We start from the raw sequence: 16,680 nt of genomic DNA, 5'->3' as shown, positions 1-16,680 counted from the left end.
TTTCTAAAACAATTTTCATACTGTAGATTGTGTTTTTGTTATTTTTAGTAGAGTTTTGGTCATAGTCGTCCGAGTTTACCAACTTATTAGTTTAACGCTTTATTTTTTCGTCAAAAACATGACTGAAATTGACTTTCATTCATACAGTCTTGATTTGGGCAACTGATGACTGGGACTTGACGTATTTTTGTAAAAGACTACTTGGATTTAAGGTATGTTTTAAATGGCTTGATTTGGACTTCTTCATTTCAAAATAACTACACTCTGCTTCATTAATATTGAGGTGGTTTCTGCGTTAATCCGTTTCCAGTTTTACTTGTATATTTCAGTCATGAAGTGTGATCTAATGCAACGGTAAAAAATGTCACTTCCACAGTTATAATAACATTAAAAAGTGAAGTGCTTTGTAACACTTAACAAAACAACCTTCTGGTCCTGTCAAGCTAATCACAGAAATTACAGTTAACGGTGGGCACTTTATATTTTGAACATAGCTTAAATATGATTTTGGACAGAGAGTCTAACCGAGCGACAGATATAGATTGACATATAGAGTCGTTATTAGATAACAAAAAAATAAATGAAGAGTTCTATTAGCCAAACAACGGGCTTAGCTGTGTGTATTATGTATGTTATCAATCGTTTTATATTATTTTCATGGGTTTGTTGAAAACACCTTGATGGTTAATTATGTTCATGACGAAAATAAAGAACCTTATGTTACTACACTATTACAGTATGCTTCTATTTAAATAATATTTTTTTCTCGGTTAAAATCCGTTTAAAGTGGCTCAAAGATGATGTACTACGAAGATCTGTGGTAAATACCATCTATCGAACAAGGCTTTGAAACCAAGGAAACAAAACGTATTCTGTAATAAAATTACTATGATAAATCTACAAAAACACCCAATATACAACTGTAAAATCACAAAAAATTTTTATAAACGATTAGAAAACTAGTGCGACAAAAAAGAGTGCAAATGTAATGTCAGCATTATGGAAAGAACCAAACAGGGTTAGGTGGTGTAAATCTTACGCCAAACATATTAATTGCAGATCTTGACATTAGTTTTATATTTTAGTAATACTTGGATTAAAAGTGCAGAAATACATACAAAAACGAACAATTGCATTTACTTTTACTGCTATATTTCTTGCTGTAAACTTCGCTTGCTAACATGAGTGGTATCGAGAAATATATTACTAAAGTGGAATAAAAACTGTTTATTTGGAACCGCATTTTTTCACTTATATATTATTTCTTCTCGCTGACCGGTCTTGAAAAATAAAATGAAGTATAAAATCTATAAATATCTTGGGTGATATCAGTTGACCATATCGTCATCATCAGTGTATTTGGTTACAATCCTGAACTCCCCTTTGTTAATAATCGTCCGTGATCCCTGGATAAAAATTAATACGAAAGTTTATTGAAAATAGCACTTGTATTAAAAAAGCCATTACAACAGGTTTCTCGACTATATATCCGACTTCAGGCCAAATCACGGTTTTGCTAGCAAGTCGACATGAATTCAAAATGTAATTTGTTAAGATAAATTCCTAATTTCATCAAATTTGTTGATCAATTGTGAGCATTAATTTATGTAAAAATTAGAAAAAACAAACAAGACCTGGTGTGCACCAAGCGTTAGCCTACTTATGTTATATCAAGATCTGATAAACTTACAGCAGCATTACGGAGTAGATACATTCCTGCCTGTGTAAACCTGCAACCTGTGATACTCAGAACAGAGATTTTGTGAATGCATTTCGTCAGCAATTCGACTTCATTGTCACCCAGTGGATTCGAGTCCAGGTTTAAGGCCTTCATCTAAAATGCATTAATAATATGAGGAAGAAAAAATGTCGCTAACACGGTTGCTGCCTTGTTTAAAGCGGAATTTCCAACAAAATCAAATTAAATTCATTAAAAACAAAGGTGGATTCTATGGACAATTTAGGGGAAACAGGGAAAGGACTATAGCTTTAGCCTTGCTAGAGCTTTAAATTTTAAACAAAAAATTGAGCCCTTATACATTGAACAAAATTTTGGCGTTAGAGAGTTTGTTGTTGTACTGAACGTTTGCCGAAACCCACAGTAAATTTTTCACAAAAAAACTATTTCAAACAAAATATCAAAATATTTTCGTTTACTTTTTAACTTTCGTCCTCATATTCTGGCGTAAACCAGTCAATGATGAAAAATGCTTGTTGACCAAAACGTTTTGTTTTGAAACCAAAAATTGACAAAAGGCAACTCCACATCCTTATAAATAACTTTATTTTCACTAAGAACAATTGTGCCCAAAAATATTTTAATTAACTACCAGTACTCAAAGATTATTATAAAAAGTGTTAGTATTTTATCGAAAATTATTTGGCATACTTTTTTGTCTGTATCAACATACTTTGTACTTTTCAGCACACTTCAGACGTAAAACTACCTATCCAGTAAGTACGTTTAATAGAAGGGTGTAACTTATAAAATTTCCGCGACTGAACAAGTCGTAAAATAATATACACTATCGGGCTGGATTGGTCACATGATCACATCCTTATGAAACAAGAAGAACAAAATATAGTTTCGCAATATTAATTACAATGCTCATCAAAAAGCTAGAATATAACAGGGTTTTTCGGGTTTTAGCGCATCGAAATACCATGGCAAAGCAATGCCATAAGTGGCTTGGATATTGTAAGGCAAATAAAACCAAAATCAAATACACGTCTTTTGCGGCTTATTACGCTTCGCTTGCGCTAAAAGCATAACCTGCGTGAATAATACAGGAGCTAGTTCCCACAAAAGGCACCTCCTACAAAGCACATAGACTTTTGTGGATCCAAAAGGTTGACATTTGCGCTCGATGGCGTAATACGACAGCGGCAGAAAAATTTCAAGTAAAACATTTCTTAAAATTGAGGAGGTGGGCAAACATACATTGCATAAAAACCTGTCTCTTTGGGGTCACTTTTTATCAAATGGAACAACCTTGTACCTCAATGTTACAGTCTGACGTCCTTAAACAACACTGTTTTTTCCATCTGCATTATCTAATTACTTTTATGATTAAGTTTCGCGTCTTAAATCAATAATGTAACACAAGAGTTAGCAACTAATTTTGTAAAGATCATCATGTAAGACTGCATTTCGAAGCTGGAACATTTTTAATTTAATATTTTTTCAACTGTTTAACTTACCGGTCGTGGCAGTTCAGCTATGGCGTTGACCAAATCCGGAAGCTGATCGGGTGTTACGTTGCATCCGTCCAGCCAAAGAGACTTGATGTTATGGACGCATCCGGATAAGTGACCCAGGCCAACTGACCCCAGTCTTTCGCTCCGTCCTAAGCTTAGCCACTGGATCTGAGAAAGTATTAATTGGTTAATCCTACTTTAATAACCATTTGACTTAGTCTCAGTGGACTTAAAGCACGGTAATTGAACACTATAATTTAGGCTTTAGTCGTTTGACCTTTGCTTTGTTTGCTAGTTATTTCGACAAACGACGTTTACAATATTTGAGTAAAATTAGTCATATAATTCTTTTTTTCTAACCAGTGTCGCAAACAAGTCATTTTAAAATGATTTGATTCTCAATCAAGTCATTCGTAAATTAACTTAGCCTACACTGTTAAAAATATTGGGTACTTCATTGAAAAAGTTTTGGGTAGTGCAACAGTTTACCCCGAAACAGGGCCAAAATATTTGGGTACCCTTAAAACCTACCCAAGTAGAATTGGGTAGCGTGTTTTTCATAAGAAATTTCCCTTTTTTGTTGGGTAAAAAAACATGCTACCCAATTGGAAGAAAATGTTTTTTTGGGTAGTAAGATTTCATACCCAATTATTCATGGAACGTTTCTACCCAAAACAGGAAAATTGGGTATTAATCACAAGTACCCAATTCCAATTTCTCGAATTGGGTAATCATAACACCCTAAAAGAATTAGGTATGAGCTTTTGTACCCAAAACGCATGTACCCAAAATCGGTGAATTGGGTAAGGTTAACAAATACCTAATTAACAAAATGGGTACTCTTAACTTCATAAAAACAGTGGTTTCAGCTTAGCATGAAACAAGACTCCAAAGCAAATTTTAAAACGTACAGTTTGGTTTATTTACAAAATCAAGTCAACTTAAATACACAAAAATCGGTGAATTGGGTAAAGTTAACAAATACCTAATTAACAAATTGGGTACTTATGACTTCCTAAAAATTAAATACACACAAGCAGACTGTTTCAAGGATTCTAACCTAAATTTTGGACAAACAAATTCTTCAAATGAACCAAATGGGGATACTATACATACAGGGCGAGGAAAAAAATAATGGTTACTTCATTCAGTTTGGGTAGTGCATGAGTTTACCCCGAAAAACGGCAAAATAATTTGGGTACCCTAAAAAACAACCCAAGTAGATTTACTCAATATAATTTTGATTTTTTCTTGTGTAAAAAAACATGCTACCCAATTAAAGAAAAATATATTATTGGGTAGTAGGATTTTATACCCAAATTCAGAGCCGAGATTTGTACCCAAAATAAATAAATTGGGTATAGTCAACATGTACCCAAATAATATCGGTAGAATGTTGGGTAAGGAATGTTCACATAATTGGGTTTGGGAACTTTGGGCATTCATAGATTTAACCCAAAACAAACTTGGGTAAAGTTTAGCACCGGGTATAAAAAACAAATTAATGGATCATACATTTTATTGTTCATCGTAATGATCAACACAAAACTTGTTCGATAGTGGTTATGTTAGAAATATAACTAGTTATGACAGTGATTAATGCGACTGTTTTAAGATGAAAAATCGGCGGACCATAACGTCCTATTTCACTTATTAATCTATTAGGCATACCGTTATGAGTTAGTTCAGTAGCTTAGAGCCTAACATACATTAAATACTCCAGTTTGTTATAACGCTTATTAGGTGTACAAATATTTAAATAACGGCAAATTGGTGCGTCGATTTTAAATTTTGAAATTCGGCGCGAGACGTCACACTCCGTTAAGCGAGAGGCATTCTTTCGCCAAGCGCGCGTCTAAAAACGCCTTTGTCTCGCCAAGCGCGCGTCTAAAAGTTAGTTTGCGAACCACATAAGTTATGTGTATGTAAGAAGTGTGATAAACATCAGCCAGTTGCAGTTATCGTGTTCTCAACTTTAAAAAGATTAGGATAAAAAAGAAAAGGAAGGTGGACATGTCTAGGTCAAGCCTTTTATGGTAAGTTAAAACATTACTGTTTTTTGATTTAATTTATATGTCAACACTTTTTTTGAAAAAGAAACAAGAAAATATACCCCACTGATATTTACTACTTTACCTTTTTTGGTGATCTTATTGTTGGACCCAGTCAAGTTCACACCAAAAACTTGTAGGTTAAGCAATGTTAATAAATAATTAATATAATACTATTTGACCCACCCTTATCCAAATAAAAAGACAATTTCTCTTTTGTTAAATCATTTATTTTAGTTTTTATTTTCATCTTTCAGCAATCCCAAACTGCAAAAAATGAAGTTGTCTCAGTGGATAAGAGTTACAAAAAGCCATTAGAGGTACAAAATTAATATTTGCAATATTTTGCTATTTTATATGGTAATAATTGTCAATGTTGTTTTTAGATATTACCTTTATTTGTACAAGTGTGATTTATATAGTAAAATGCTTTACATGAGGCAATTTTGTTTACCTAAATAGTTTTGTAACATTAACTATTGCACTTATTGGAACTATAGGTTACTGATAAACCAAATTCCATTAGTATCGATACTTCTCATCATATTAATTTATGCACTTTGCCATGTTTTTCGATCCACTGTAGTGTTTTCTAATTTGAAGTTAAATTTCTGAGAAAATTTTACATTAAAAATCACTAAAGAGTCTTTCCTGTAAATGCACTTATAAATTTGTTTTGCTCATTTTAATATAGTAATGACGTAATTTGGTATTGGATCAGATCCCGGTACGTTTTGCCTAAATTTTCTTGTATTAGACATCCCTAATTTTAAGTATAAAAACACAAATATGCATGTAGTAAGTGATATTATTTTAAAGTATAGGCACATACAGACTACGGCACTATAATTTCGTTTTAACTTCATGTGTTTTTTTACAGACAAGCAAGGATTATTATCAGCAGTGTCCACTATGCTTAACAACGGACCGTATCTGGTCAGGTGAAGCAAATTAACCAAACGCCATTGAAAAACAAAGAACTATTCTCCTGGTAAGAAATATGTTTATAGCTCCTGTTAAGTGATAATATACAATAAAATAACTCCAAACAATAAAGACTAATGTTGCCTAAAATTGATACTGTTAACATTACTTATTTTACAATTCATATATGTTTAGATTAGTAGAATATATTTGTCTAATGGCTTTTGAGAAGGATCACAAAACTTAGTTTGCATTAAGTGAAGGACATATTTTGTTTTTGTAGAAAAAGACAACCACATATCATGTTACGAGGGCTGTCCAGGACTCCCAAATAACCATTTATAGCAGTGTTTGTCAGTGCAGAAAAAAACTACTGTTGTAAAAATCTAACCCCACTTATGTATATACCATTGTGTGTTTAATATGAGTGATGTCCCCACATGTACGTTTAGCCCTTCATTTTTTATAGTCTTTTTGGTGAAACGTTCTTAAATGTTAGTGATACGTTGATTATAATTATTGTTTGCAAAATGATGCTATTTTCATTGTAATTTTGGTATTTTTTTTCCTTATGTTGTTTTTTCTTTTGTATTTTTATTTGTCAAGTTCCATTTGTTACAACAGTGTTCTTTCAAATACTCTTTCTTATTTGCTTCTTAGAAATTGTGGTGAATGCAAAATTATTTGGGTGAATTATTTTTCTACCCAACAATGTTGAATTTCTCGACAAATGTACCTTGAATATTTTGTATGGCACGAACTAAAATTACCCAATATAGCATTTGGGTGGAACAAAGCGATACCAAAAAATATTTATTGGGAATCCCCACGAGCGTACCCAGAAAAGTGAAGTGGGTACAACCTAATATTACCTAAGAATACCATTTGGGTGGAACAATGCGATACCCAAAAATATTTATTGGGAATCCCCACGAGCGTACCCAGGAAATTAAATTAGGTACAGGCTTATGTTACCCATGTAATTTAGGTAAAATAATGTGATACCCAATAATTTAGATTAGGTAGATATCAGTGGTACCCAAGGTATTTTGGGTATTAATTACCCAAAAATATTTATTGGGAATCCCCACGAGCGTACCCTGTTTGACAAAAAAGTACCCAATGATTTTGGGTATTGAATACCCAATTTTGCTAACAGTGTAAGTCGAGTTATGACTTTCCGAATGACTAAAAGTCCCAGTCCAAGTCCAAGTCATCATAAGAACAAATCAACTTCAAATCAAGTCCTTGTCTTAATAATAAAACATGAAACTATTAAAATCAGCCATCTAGTCCGATTGTGAGCAATACTTCAAGTAAAAAATAACATAAATGAAACCTATAGCAAGCAACATTTATACAGGAGTATTTTTAATTTGTAATGTGTCGTTTACTGTTTCGTGACAAAAGAGTGCATCAGGATATTTTTTTTAACATAATAAGCAATCATTTTCATTAAATGTATCCCGGCCTTACTCGTTTCAGTTTTACACTCCTAGTCATTTGCCCAAAACCCTAAGTCAAGTCAAGTAATTTTGCCTAAAATACTTAAGTCAAGTCAAGTCATTTGAACACACTGACTTAAGTGCACTTAAGTCAAGTGATGGGCTTAGTCGTTGCAACACTGAAAAACAGCTCCCTAAGTCAGGGTTTCCCAAACTGTGGTCCGCGGACCATTGGTGGTCCGTGACAACTGCACAGGTGGTCCGTGACGATATGACAAGAAATTAAAAAGTCGCACATATATGTTGTACAGTACGATACCCTTTCAAAGGTAATTGCCGCAGTTATTCACAACTTAGAGATTTCGAAAGCTTTTGCTATCCAATATCGTAAATATTGCTTGTTGTGGCTTTGTTGTAGTCAAAAAGTTGTTTACGAAAAATTCTCGTATTTCTCGTCTATGACGTAATAATATATTCTTATCGCCATTCGGAATTTTCGGTTTTGTTGAGATCATTTCAACCGTTTGCCTACGCAAAAATTTCCGTCCCATTGATGTTGTCAGTTTTGTAAAAACATAAAATAAAATAAAAAAAATATATAAAAAAAGCTTTGTATTGCGGTCCGCGTAAAAACAGATTCACAAATAGTGGTCCGTGGTCCGAAAATTTTGGGAAACCCTGCCCTAAGTTATTCAAGAAAGTGATACGGTCCTCATTTATGTTAATGGTAGGAGTAACTCACCGGTTGTGGCATAACAGCGATTGCGTTCGACAGTTCCTCAAGGTCCCCGCCGTGGATATCGCAATCTAAGAGGAGAAGTGATTGAATCTTGTGAACGCAATGTGATAGGTTCCTCAACCCAGAAGCACCGATCGTGTTATTTCTGCACAAGTCGAGCAGATCCATCTGCAACAAAACAGCACCGCTCAGCCATATTCGATGCTATTGATATTTTGCCTGTATTTCTATAAAAAAATGTGTTTACAGTTTGGGTAACCTGTATAAAAATATTTTAAATCAACGTACAAAATAAGCATCTTACTTAGAACTGAGAACATATTAGTGTTTTACACCATACGACAATGCGTTTAAAAATGTTCACTAATATTAGAAATAGGCATCAAATAGTAATTCGTGTTATATAAAACGACGAACTAACTTAAAAAAAATAAGGACAAGTATTACATATTTGCCTTCTAGCTGCCAAAGATGGCATCTTATATCTTTCAAAGGCAAGTATCTATATTTTAAAACAGCATTTAATACTCAATTACTGTAGCAACGTTGGAATTAAATCCTATAATTAAGCTAAACTTCACGCAATGAGCTATTATATTGTATCATGCCCTTACTTGGTCATCTATCGCAGCAATTTGATCTGCAAAGCGTTCCATTTCGTTGCCAGCAAGATCACACTTTTGTAGACCCAGCAACTTGATGTTATGAACGCAGCGCGACAAGGCTTGTATGTCCACTTCATTTTGACTCAGATTCACAACTTCCATCTGTACATATATCCGTTTTTGGCAGAAAAGTCTCACGATAAAAAATCACTCTTCTCAAATTCGTAGGAATATATTTTACATTAAATTAACTCTTTACGAAAACAGTATTACAAAACACATGTGGTTTGACGAGATTCGAACTAAACGCTATCGGGATTATGAATATAGCACATACTTCAGGAAAAATGGACTGCCAAGTACATTTGGGAAATTTTGAGTTACACAAATTAAACGAAAATGCCTTCTATTGTAGCTTTTAATGGCTTTGTTAATAACTTGTAAAGTCGGGTTCTACTAGGTATTGTAAGAATATAAAGGATCGAAGAACGTACGAAAACAACCAAGCATTTTTTAATACAGTTGTCACTCGCAATATAGTATTTCAAAAAAACTTTTGATTTGATTTGAAAATTGTGGTGTACTAGCTTTGAATTATTTTAAAAATAATATGCTAATTAACCAAAATGAATGCGAATTGATTAATTATACTTTTAGCACACATTTTAGTTTAATGTATAGAACTTTACTGCCAGATAGAACCGATGCACCCTAATTCTAGTTCCAATCTTGAATGCCAAGAAATATTTTTTGTATATTATTAGAAGTATAATCTTCAGCCTAGTTACCTTTCCAGTTCGTTCCCCGATGGCTGCAGCAAGAAGGCAATTTGTAGCGCGAGGGATTCGACAGTTCATCAAACGAAGGCGATCGATCTTATCAACTGCCTGAGCCAAGTATTTCACGCAACTTTCGTCCAAGTTGTTTCCGCTCAAGTCCAACACGTCGATCTGTCGAATAATTGAGAACGCCATTGTACGTTTTCTTTTCATCTGTTAACCATAGGTAAAGTTGATGGACAACAAGGGATTTCTTTGAAAAACACTTCAGTACGCTTGGGATAGCAGATATTAAGCTTTGGTGTGTCTTATCGTCGACACGTTAATTTATGTATAACGCATAATTGGCTAAAACACGATAATTTTGTCTTACAGAAAAACTGCACTGTGCTGCGCGATAATTGTATGTCGTTGCTATCAAAACTTAAGCGCGGGCACGAAAAGAAACCGGTTCACCAGGTCCGAGTAATACAGAGCATGATTTCTACAGCATTTTTTCGCTGGACATGACATAAAATGTCCCGTCGCTTTGCCTATAGTTTAAAAAAAGGAAAACAAAAGTCAAACAAGTGGAGAAACGATTTTTTTCGATTGAGTGCATCAGTGCAAAGTTTAGGAAATATGTCTAATATTCTTGAAGCATACAGGGAGTAGTTTGTTAGCTTTTTTTCCACACGCGAATTTTAAATGATGAAGTTTTCTTCAAATGATCGGTGATAACGCAAATGTGATCAAACCAGTAGTTTAAACAAAGTTTTCACGTCGTATCCAATCCAACGTTGTCCTGATTGGCCCGGAGGTGTGAACTTTTTAGTTTTAAGTTAATTACTTTCGATAGCAACTCAAGTTCAATCCAAGTCATTGGCATCAAAATAAATGATACATTCATTGAAAAAATGCCACGTTCGATTGACAGCAATAGTTTGCTCCTTAAACGTTAAAATAGCGAGAAAAAGGCGCAACATTTGGGTATTATGTCAAAACAATGGTTCAAACTCAACCAATTTGCCCAAATGATATAAATTCTGGTCAATTATATTTTGTTAAGCAGAACATTTTTGTGGCCTGCAATGTATCGTTATTATACACCAGTTTCTCGACAATTATTAAAAAGTTACCAAAACCGTACAGGCACGAAGGTCAAACTAGATGTGCTATACAAAAGTATTGCAAAGCAAACGTTACGCATAAAAAACGTAAACTGAAGAGCGTATTACATTTAGGTGGAAATTTGAAAACAATGATTAATACAAAAAAACTAAAACCTTACGGATTGCTGTCTTTCCTTTAGGTTTTGAGTTAGATCACGGACGTTGGCAGGCGACAAATTGCACGATTGCAATTCTAGTTGGCACAAGTTGTCCAAGTGGAGCAGAAGTGTTTCGAAGTGGAAGTTTGCGTTACGTACGTGGAACTTACGAATCTGTGGAAACGGATTCTTGGGTTACAAATCGGGTCACCAAAACTTTTCTAACAGCAGTGTGGTGAACAAGTCGCGTTGACATGGAATAAGTAAAGACTTGAGTCGAAGTCAGGTGAATAGAGTGACTTAGCCTAAGTGCACTAAAGTCAAGTGTAGTTATTACAATACTGCCAACAGAATTTGAAATCTCACTAATTAAATATCAACTTTTAACCTACGAACCATCTTGGGTATTAGTTAAAATGCAGCAAATAAATATTCATCCTAAGTCGTTGTTCTAACTCAGCTTATTGAGTTTATTATGCTGAATATTAATTTAAAGTATATAATGTAACACATTCAATACCCTCACAACACTGAAAGCTCAAGTGTTTTTTAGAATTGCTTTCGGTTTTCGATGCCAAAGCTACATTGCAGCAACTCGGTGCCCGTTATACAAGGTTGATTAAAATTAAAACTAGTTTTTCGCCTGGTTGAAGTAACACTCACTAAACTTGACGCCCGAGGATTCCCGTTGTAACTGAATTGATTTAATAATTAAACTCCTTTCTATTTTAGGGCATATATGTATTACTTTAACAGCAAATCTGAATGCTTTGGCCAGTGAACACGATGGAAAAAAAACAAGGTAAAATTTGGTTGTTAATTCATTACGAAAAGGTGGCCCAAACTGCTAAAAAGTCCCCGAAAAACTATTATGTCATAATGTTATCTATACTTTTTCTACCTTAAACAAAACCGCATTGGATGTGTGGCTGGGCCAGTAGTCACAAACGTTATCAAACGAAAAAAGTATGGGCTGACGCACAGATGCAAACACAAAGTGCTTCGTAATCCCGCTTAAACCATACCTTGTGGTTTGTGCCGGCGATGCCTCGTAGAAAGACTTGGGCGCCATCACCATCAAAAGTGGCCGGTTCACTGTAGGCGCCCACGTTGATTACGACCTGTCGTCGTTGCCGCGTCGCCAGCACATAACAAAGGGCGGCGGCCTGCGACGATAGCACTAGTCGCGAGACGAGGATTTCGCCGGGAATGCTGTCGCCCAACGCCGCAGAAAGCTGCTCATCTCGTGCTTCGTGCGCCCAGACGCAGAGACGCAGCAGTCGGGCGTCGTCGGGGCGCATCTGAAAGCGTCCCCACTGCTCTTGCGAGTCCATGCGGCGCAGCGTGGCCAGCGACACCGGGAAGTCTCTTACCGCGGTTTGCTGGCATTCCTCGGCCCTCGTGAGACACATTTGGCGCAGCAGCTCGCTTCGGCGGGAAAAGTCGCCTCGAATCCCCGCAGGCACCAACGGGCGCGCGTTCGCCTGTACGGACGAGTTGAGAAATCCGTAGAGAAAGCGCATCACCATTTCCCACTTTTCATCAGCCAGGTTAGTCAGCGCAGCCTCAAAATCGTCCAGTTCGGTGAAGAACATGAGATTTACGGAGGCAAAGTACTCTTGCCAAAGCCGGTGGGCAAAAAAGACGCGCTTGTCGCCGGCCAGGATACGAAGACTGCGGCCTTCCCGCATCATCTTAAGCCGAAGGAAGGGGGAGAAGCTATCCAACTGCATCCCGCGCAGGTCCTCCACATCAAACAACCGCACATTCCGATGCATTCCGTCCAAGGCGATAGCCGCAAGTTGCTCGACCACCTTTGGCTCATAATCGCGGCTGGGATTGCGCAGGCAATCGCCCACGAAACAGGTGAAGACGTCGCAGATGGAGATCACCTTATGCTCGTCGCCATTGCGCTGATTCAAAACGTACGGGACCAGGGTTTCGGCGAAGATCGGAATGTGGCAGAGCGCCTTGGCTGCCGCATTTAATTCCAAAGCCCGCGAAACCTTGTCGAAATCAGCTTGAACAGGACAGAGAGCGCGGAAAAGCAGACCCTGAGAGACGTCATTGATCCCGAGCACCATCACTGTGAATAACGGCTTGCAGAAGGGATGCAGCTCGTGGTAGGCGCCAGATCGCGAGATGAGGATTTTAAAGGCGTAGGGCAGGAGACGACCTGAGAGGAGGCTTTTAAGGATTACATCCGGCTTGGCACGGCCGCGAAGGCTGATAGCTTCAGAGCGGGAGGATAGGCGAGGAAACCCAGCCTCGTCCAGTCCGTCTAGCGCAATGTAGACATGGCGGGAGGCCGCTATGTTGTCCAGCAGTTTGTCATTGGCTGGTGGTTCCCATCCTAGTCCGCAGGCCTTGGAGAGAAATTCAATAATGCTGTACTCGCGCGTGTAGTCAAAATCGCTAAGGGTTATGTGGAAAACGTAGGCGGCCGCTCTAGCTCGGATGGCGATGAGGAGCAAACGGACTCCGAGTCGCGTCTTCCCGATTCCGGCCGTTCCCACCACTCCGACGATCCTGCCATGTATACTCACAAAATCTTCCCGGGCTTCCACACCGGAGCACTCTGTAAGCGAGCGCTCTTGTGCATGAGCTTTAGCGGCATCGAACAGTTCTTCCGGATGCAGGTATCGCATGTCCAATTCCCGGAGGAGAGGCAGGACCTCGCCGAAAGCTTCCTGACGCGGCTCTTCCTCTTGGACGATTTCGAGAGGAACAAACTGAGATCTTCCTTGTCCGTCGAGAGCTTTGACGCGATCGCTTAGCGTTTGCCTCCATCTTTCTTCTGTTAGCAAATGCATGGAAGAAAGTTTATTGGAGGTAAACACTTAAAAGAAATATCTGAGAAAAGGGATTTGATAAACTTTAGCCAAAACAAGCTACAAAACTGTAGAAATTAAGTTCAAAATTTTAATAGGAAATTAAAAATATTTAGATCTTCAATGAGATAAAAATTAAAGTGAATTTTTAAATGAGTGAAACTCAAATGATGAATTAGGAATTTGAGTTATAGAACAAAGTAAGCAATGAACCATAGAGGAAGGTATCAAATAGGTAAAATATTTTAAAGGAAAAATGACAATAGATACAAAATATTGTTGAAAGTGCAACATTTGTAATTCGAAAAGTTAAAAAAAAAACTTGAAGAACTGTCTTTTTTTTCTTACACCTTCTGCCTAATGTAAACAAAGAGAATATCTGCCTAATGTAAACAAAGAGAATATAATATTGCCCCTGTAGGCCAGGGGTAATGGGTTGGGTTTGGTTTGAAATTATTAGTTGTGCAGTTAGGGGTTCGGTTTGGGTAAAAAAAAAGATTCTTCAGATCGGATTCTGAACGTCCGATTTTGAATTAGTCCTTATTCCTACTATTATTACAGTTATTTGTCCTGTTTAGATCATATTTCGAACTGTTTTTTATTCCAAACTTAATGTTATTCAATTTGCGGTCTTGATTTCATATAATGTCTGCAAAAAAATCTTTTCATGATTCTAGTAGTTTTTCAAGGAGGCAAACCTACCGATTTGATCCATATCTACGTCATTGTGTGGTGGCTCGTTCATGTGAATGGTCGGATTAGTGAAGACATTCGTGGCCTTAATGTTTACAGTAGTAACTTCTTCAACTTGTCCCTCAAGCTGGAAAGGCATAATAACATTGGAACAAAAGAATTAAATATTCAGCAAGGGTTGGTAAGGTTTTTACTGGGTTGTTATTTCAATTTTATGGGCCTTAATATTTTACAAGATGTGAAAACAAGTTTTGCTAATTTATTTCTGATTTTTTAATTTTAAGTTTTACAGTACAGCCTCAAATAATGTTAAAAGTAAGTTTAATGAAGATTTTAATTTTTTGACTGACGAGAATTCGTCCCCAACTTACCCCTCACAGAAAGAGTTGCCCAAGTAAACCGCCATAGGAAGTACTTGTAATTTTAATAGAAACCCAAAGCAGGTGATGCCGTACAGTATTATAGTACACCTAAACTTTTTCATGTTACGGCCCACCAAAACCCAGAGCACCTTCAACAAAACAACAATAGCCTAACTTGCCAACATAGTGGGCCGCGGTACAATGATTGAAAATCAGTAGCTTACGTTTTGGGTCACCAAACATGGTTGAACTCTCCAAAAGCGTGAACGTAAATCAACAAATATAGGCCTACCTGTACAGGGGGGTCAACGCTGCTGCCACCTCCTGTAGCGATATCCAATGGTCTTGTTTGATTTGCACCCATTATGATGGCTTCCTACTCCAAAAGCCTGTATTTATAAGGCCTATCACCTGTTACACCAAATCCCTATATGTTAAAAAAGATAAAACAATCTATTCAAGTTCTTTTCCACTGTAAGTTTTTTACCCTTTAGGTATCGATGTTTTCTGTTAAAGCGCAACATATCATTATTTAGTTTTAAAACAAACGTTTTTTTCACTTCTGGCAGTAGGACAATTTAGAGGTTTTGTCACTGCGTGGTGTTAAAATACATTCTTGTTAAACATATTGTCGTAATAGGAATTTAAGACAGGTTTGTTGAACTTTCGTAACATACTCTGAAAATATATCTTGTCTAGCGTGACAGATTTCATAAACATTTCATCCAAACGACTCAAATTTCAACATTATACCGTTAGTGACGTTTTAATTGAAACTGGCAAGACTAAAGTGAAAAGCTTGTGGCGGTGCAGCTGAGCATTTTGCAAAACAACATTGCCATACGGCGCACACACAATACCTTAGCTAAAACCTGGCGTTATGTGAAATCACACGATAACTTTGATGACTCACGACCAGCAAAAGCGATGCCAGCTTTTAGTAAAATTATGACTCATATCTTAGCTGCATTGTATGAGTTACCAATGCAGCGGAAAAAAAATTAATGAAACATCTATTTAGGGATATTTCGATATAACACGTTTGGTGGCCGCTTTTAGAATTGTGGCCTCTTTCCGTTATAAAAACAAAGGTACAACTGGATATTTAAGCTTGTCTAACATCCATAATTTTCTTCAATCAGTAACAAGTCCATTAGTAACCAAAAACGTGTAATACTGCGTTTAGTTAGGACAGTGATACTTAACAACTATAGGTTTTGATCAAACCTCGCAATGGATACTATACGCAATGTTGGGCCGTTAGACGCAAAAACAAAACAAAAAAAAATGCCGTTGTTCTAAGTCATATGTCAATCTCGTGATTTGCCTAAGGCAGGAGTAGGTAGATATTTTTAACAGGGGTCGCATGAGATTAAAAAATGACTTGGAGGGCCGGGTCAACAAAATATGAAATGCACATATTACATATGATATAGTGCTGTTCCTTTTTAAAAGAACAACTGTAAAAAATCCTTTTATGACAAGCTGATAAACGTAGAAATGAGTAAATGCCTTACCAGTGTAGTTTGTCCAGTAAAAATTATTCTAAAATAATAAAGAAGAAAATGCTAAGGTTTATATTTGATTGAGTCGGTCCGCGTGACGTATTTGCCCTAGTCTTCCCTAAGGCGCCACGTATCCTTTTAAATCAAAAGGTTTGACAATTTACTCAAATAAAAATTATTTTAATCAAATATTTTGTCGCGTTCGTGCATTTCAACACGGATCCACCCTACATTTGCACATGGGTTCGCAAGAGAACTACTGGTGTTTTTAATGGCTTATAAGGGAGGTTCAACGAAAG

At 36.6% G+C, this 16,680-nt stretch overlaps 1 protein-coding gene and 1 long non-coding RNA gene across 3 annotated transcripts; one reads left to right on the top strand and one right to left on the bottom strand.

Annotated features, from left to right (window-relative positions):
* Positions 1 to 1,266: 1,266 nt before the first annotated feature.
* Positions 1,267 to 15,304, bottom strand: LOC146158932 (NACHT, LRR and PYD domains-containing protein 12-like). Its single transcript, XM_083384746.1, has 10 exons — positions 15,169 to 15,304; positions 14,524 to 14,641; positions 12,016 to 13,787; positions 11,012 to 11,164; positions 9,751 to 9,912; positions 8,972 to 9,124; positions 8,361 to 8,525; positions 3,202 to 3,366; positions 1,691 to 1,834; positions 1,267 to 1,406 (listed from the first exon to the last, which is right to left on the bottom strand). The coding sequence occupies exons 1-10, from the start codon at positions 15,238 to 15,240 to the stop codon at positions 1,329 to 1,331; spliced, it is 2,982 nt and encodes a 993-aa protein (XP_083240872.1). The 5' UTR covers positions 15,241 to 15,304; the 3' UTR covers positions 1,267 to 1,328.
* On the top strand, positions 4,672 to 6,775 carry LOC146158933 (uncharacterized). Of its 2 annotated transcripts, none has more exons than XR_014494677.1 (4): positions 4,672 to 5,234; positions 5,487 to 5,569; positions 6,130 to 6,240; positions 6,457 to 6,775. It is a non-coding gene; the product is annotated as an uncharacterized LOC146158933 (long non-coding RNA). The 2 variants fall into 2 exon arrangements; XR_014494676.1 differs by having other exon boundaries at positions 4,677 to 5,234; positions 5,507 to 5,569.
* Positions 15,305 to 16,680: the final 1,376 nt, after the last annotated feature.

Source organism: Ascidiella aspersa, chromosome 3 (genome assembly GCF_963924565.1).
Source record: "Ascidiella aspersa chromosome 3, kaAscAspe10.2, whole genome shotgun sequence".
Taxonomy (NCBI): domain Eukaryota; kingdom Metazoa; phylum Chordata; class Ascidiacea; order Phlebobranchia; family Ascidiidae; genus Ascidiella; species Ascidiella aspersa.
Note: the sequence above shows the minus strand (reverse complement) of the source record. Positions and strands in the feature narration are given on the sequence as shown.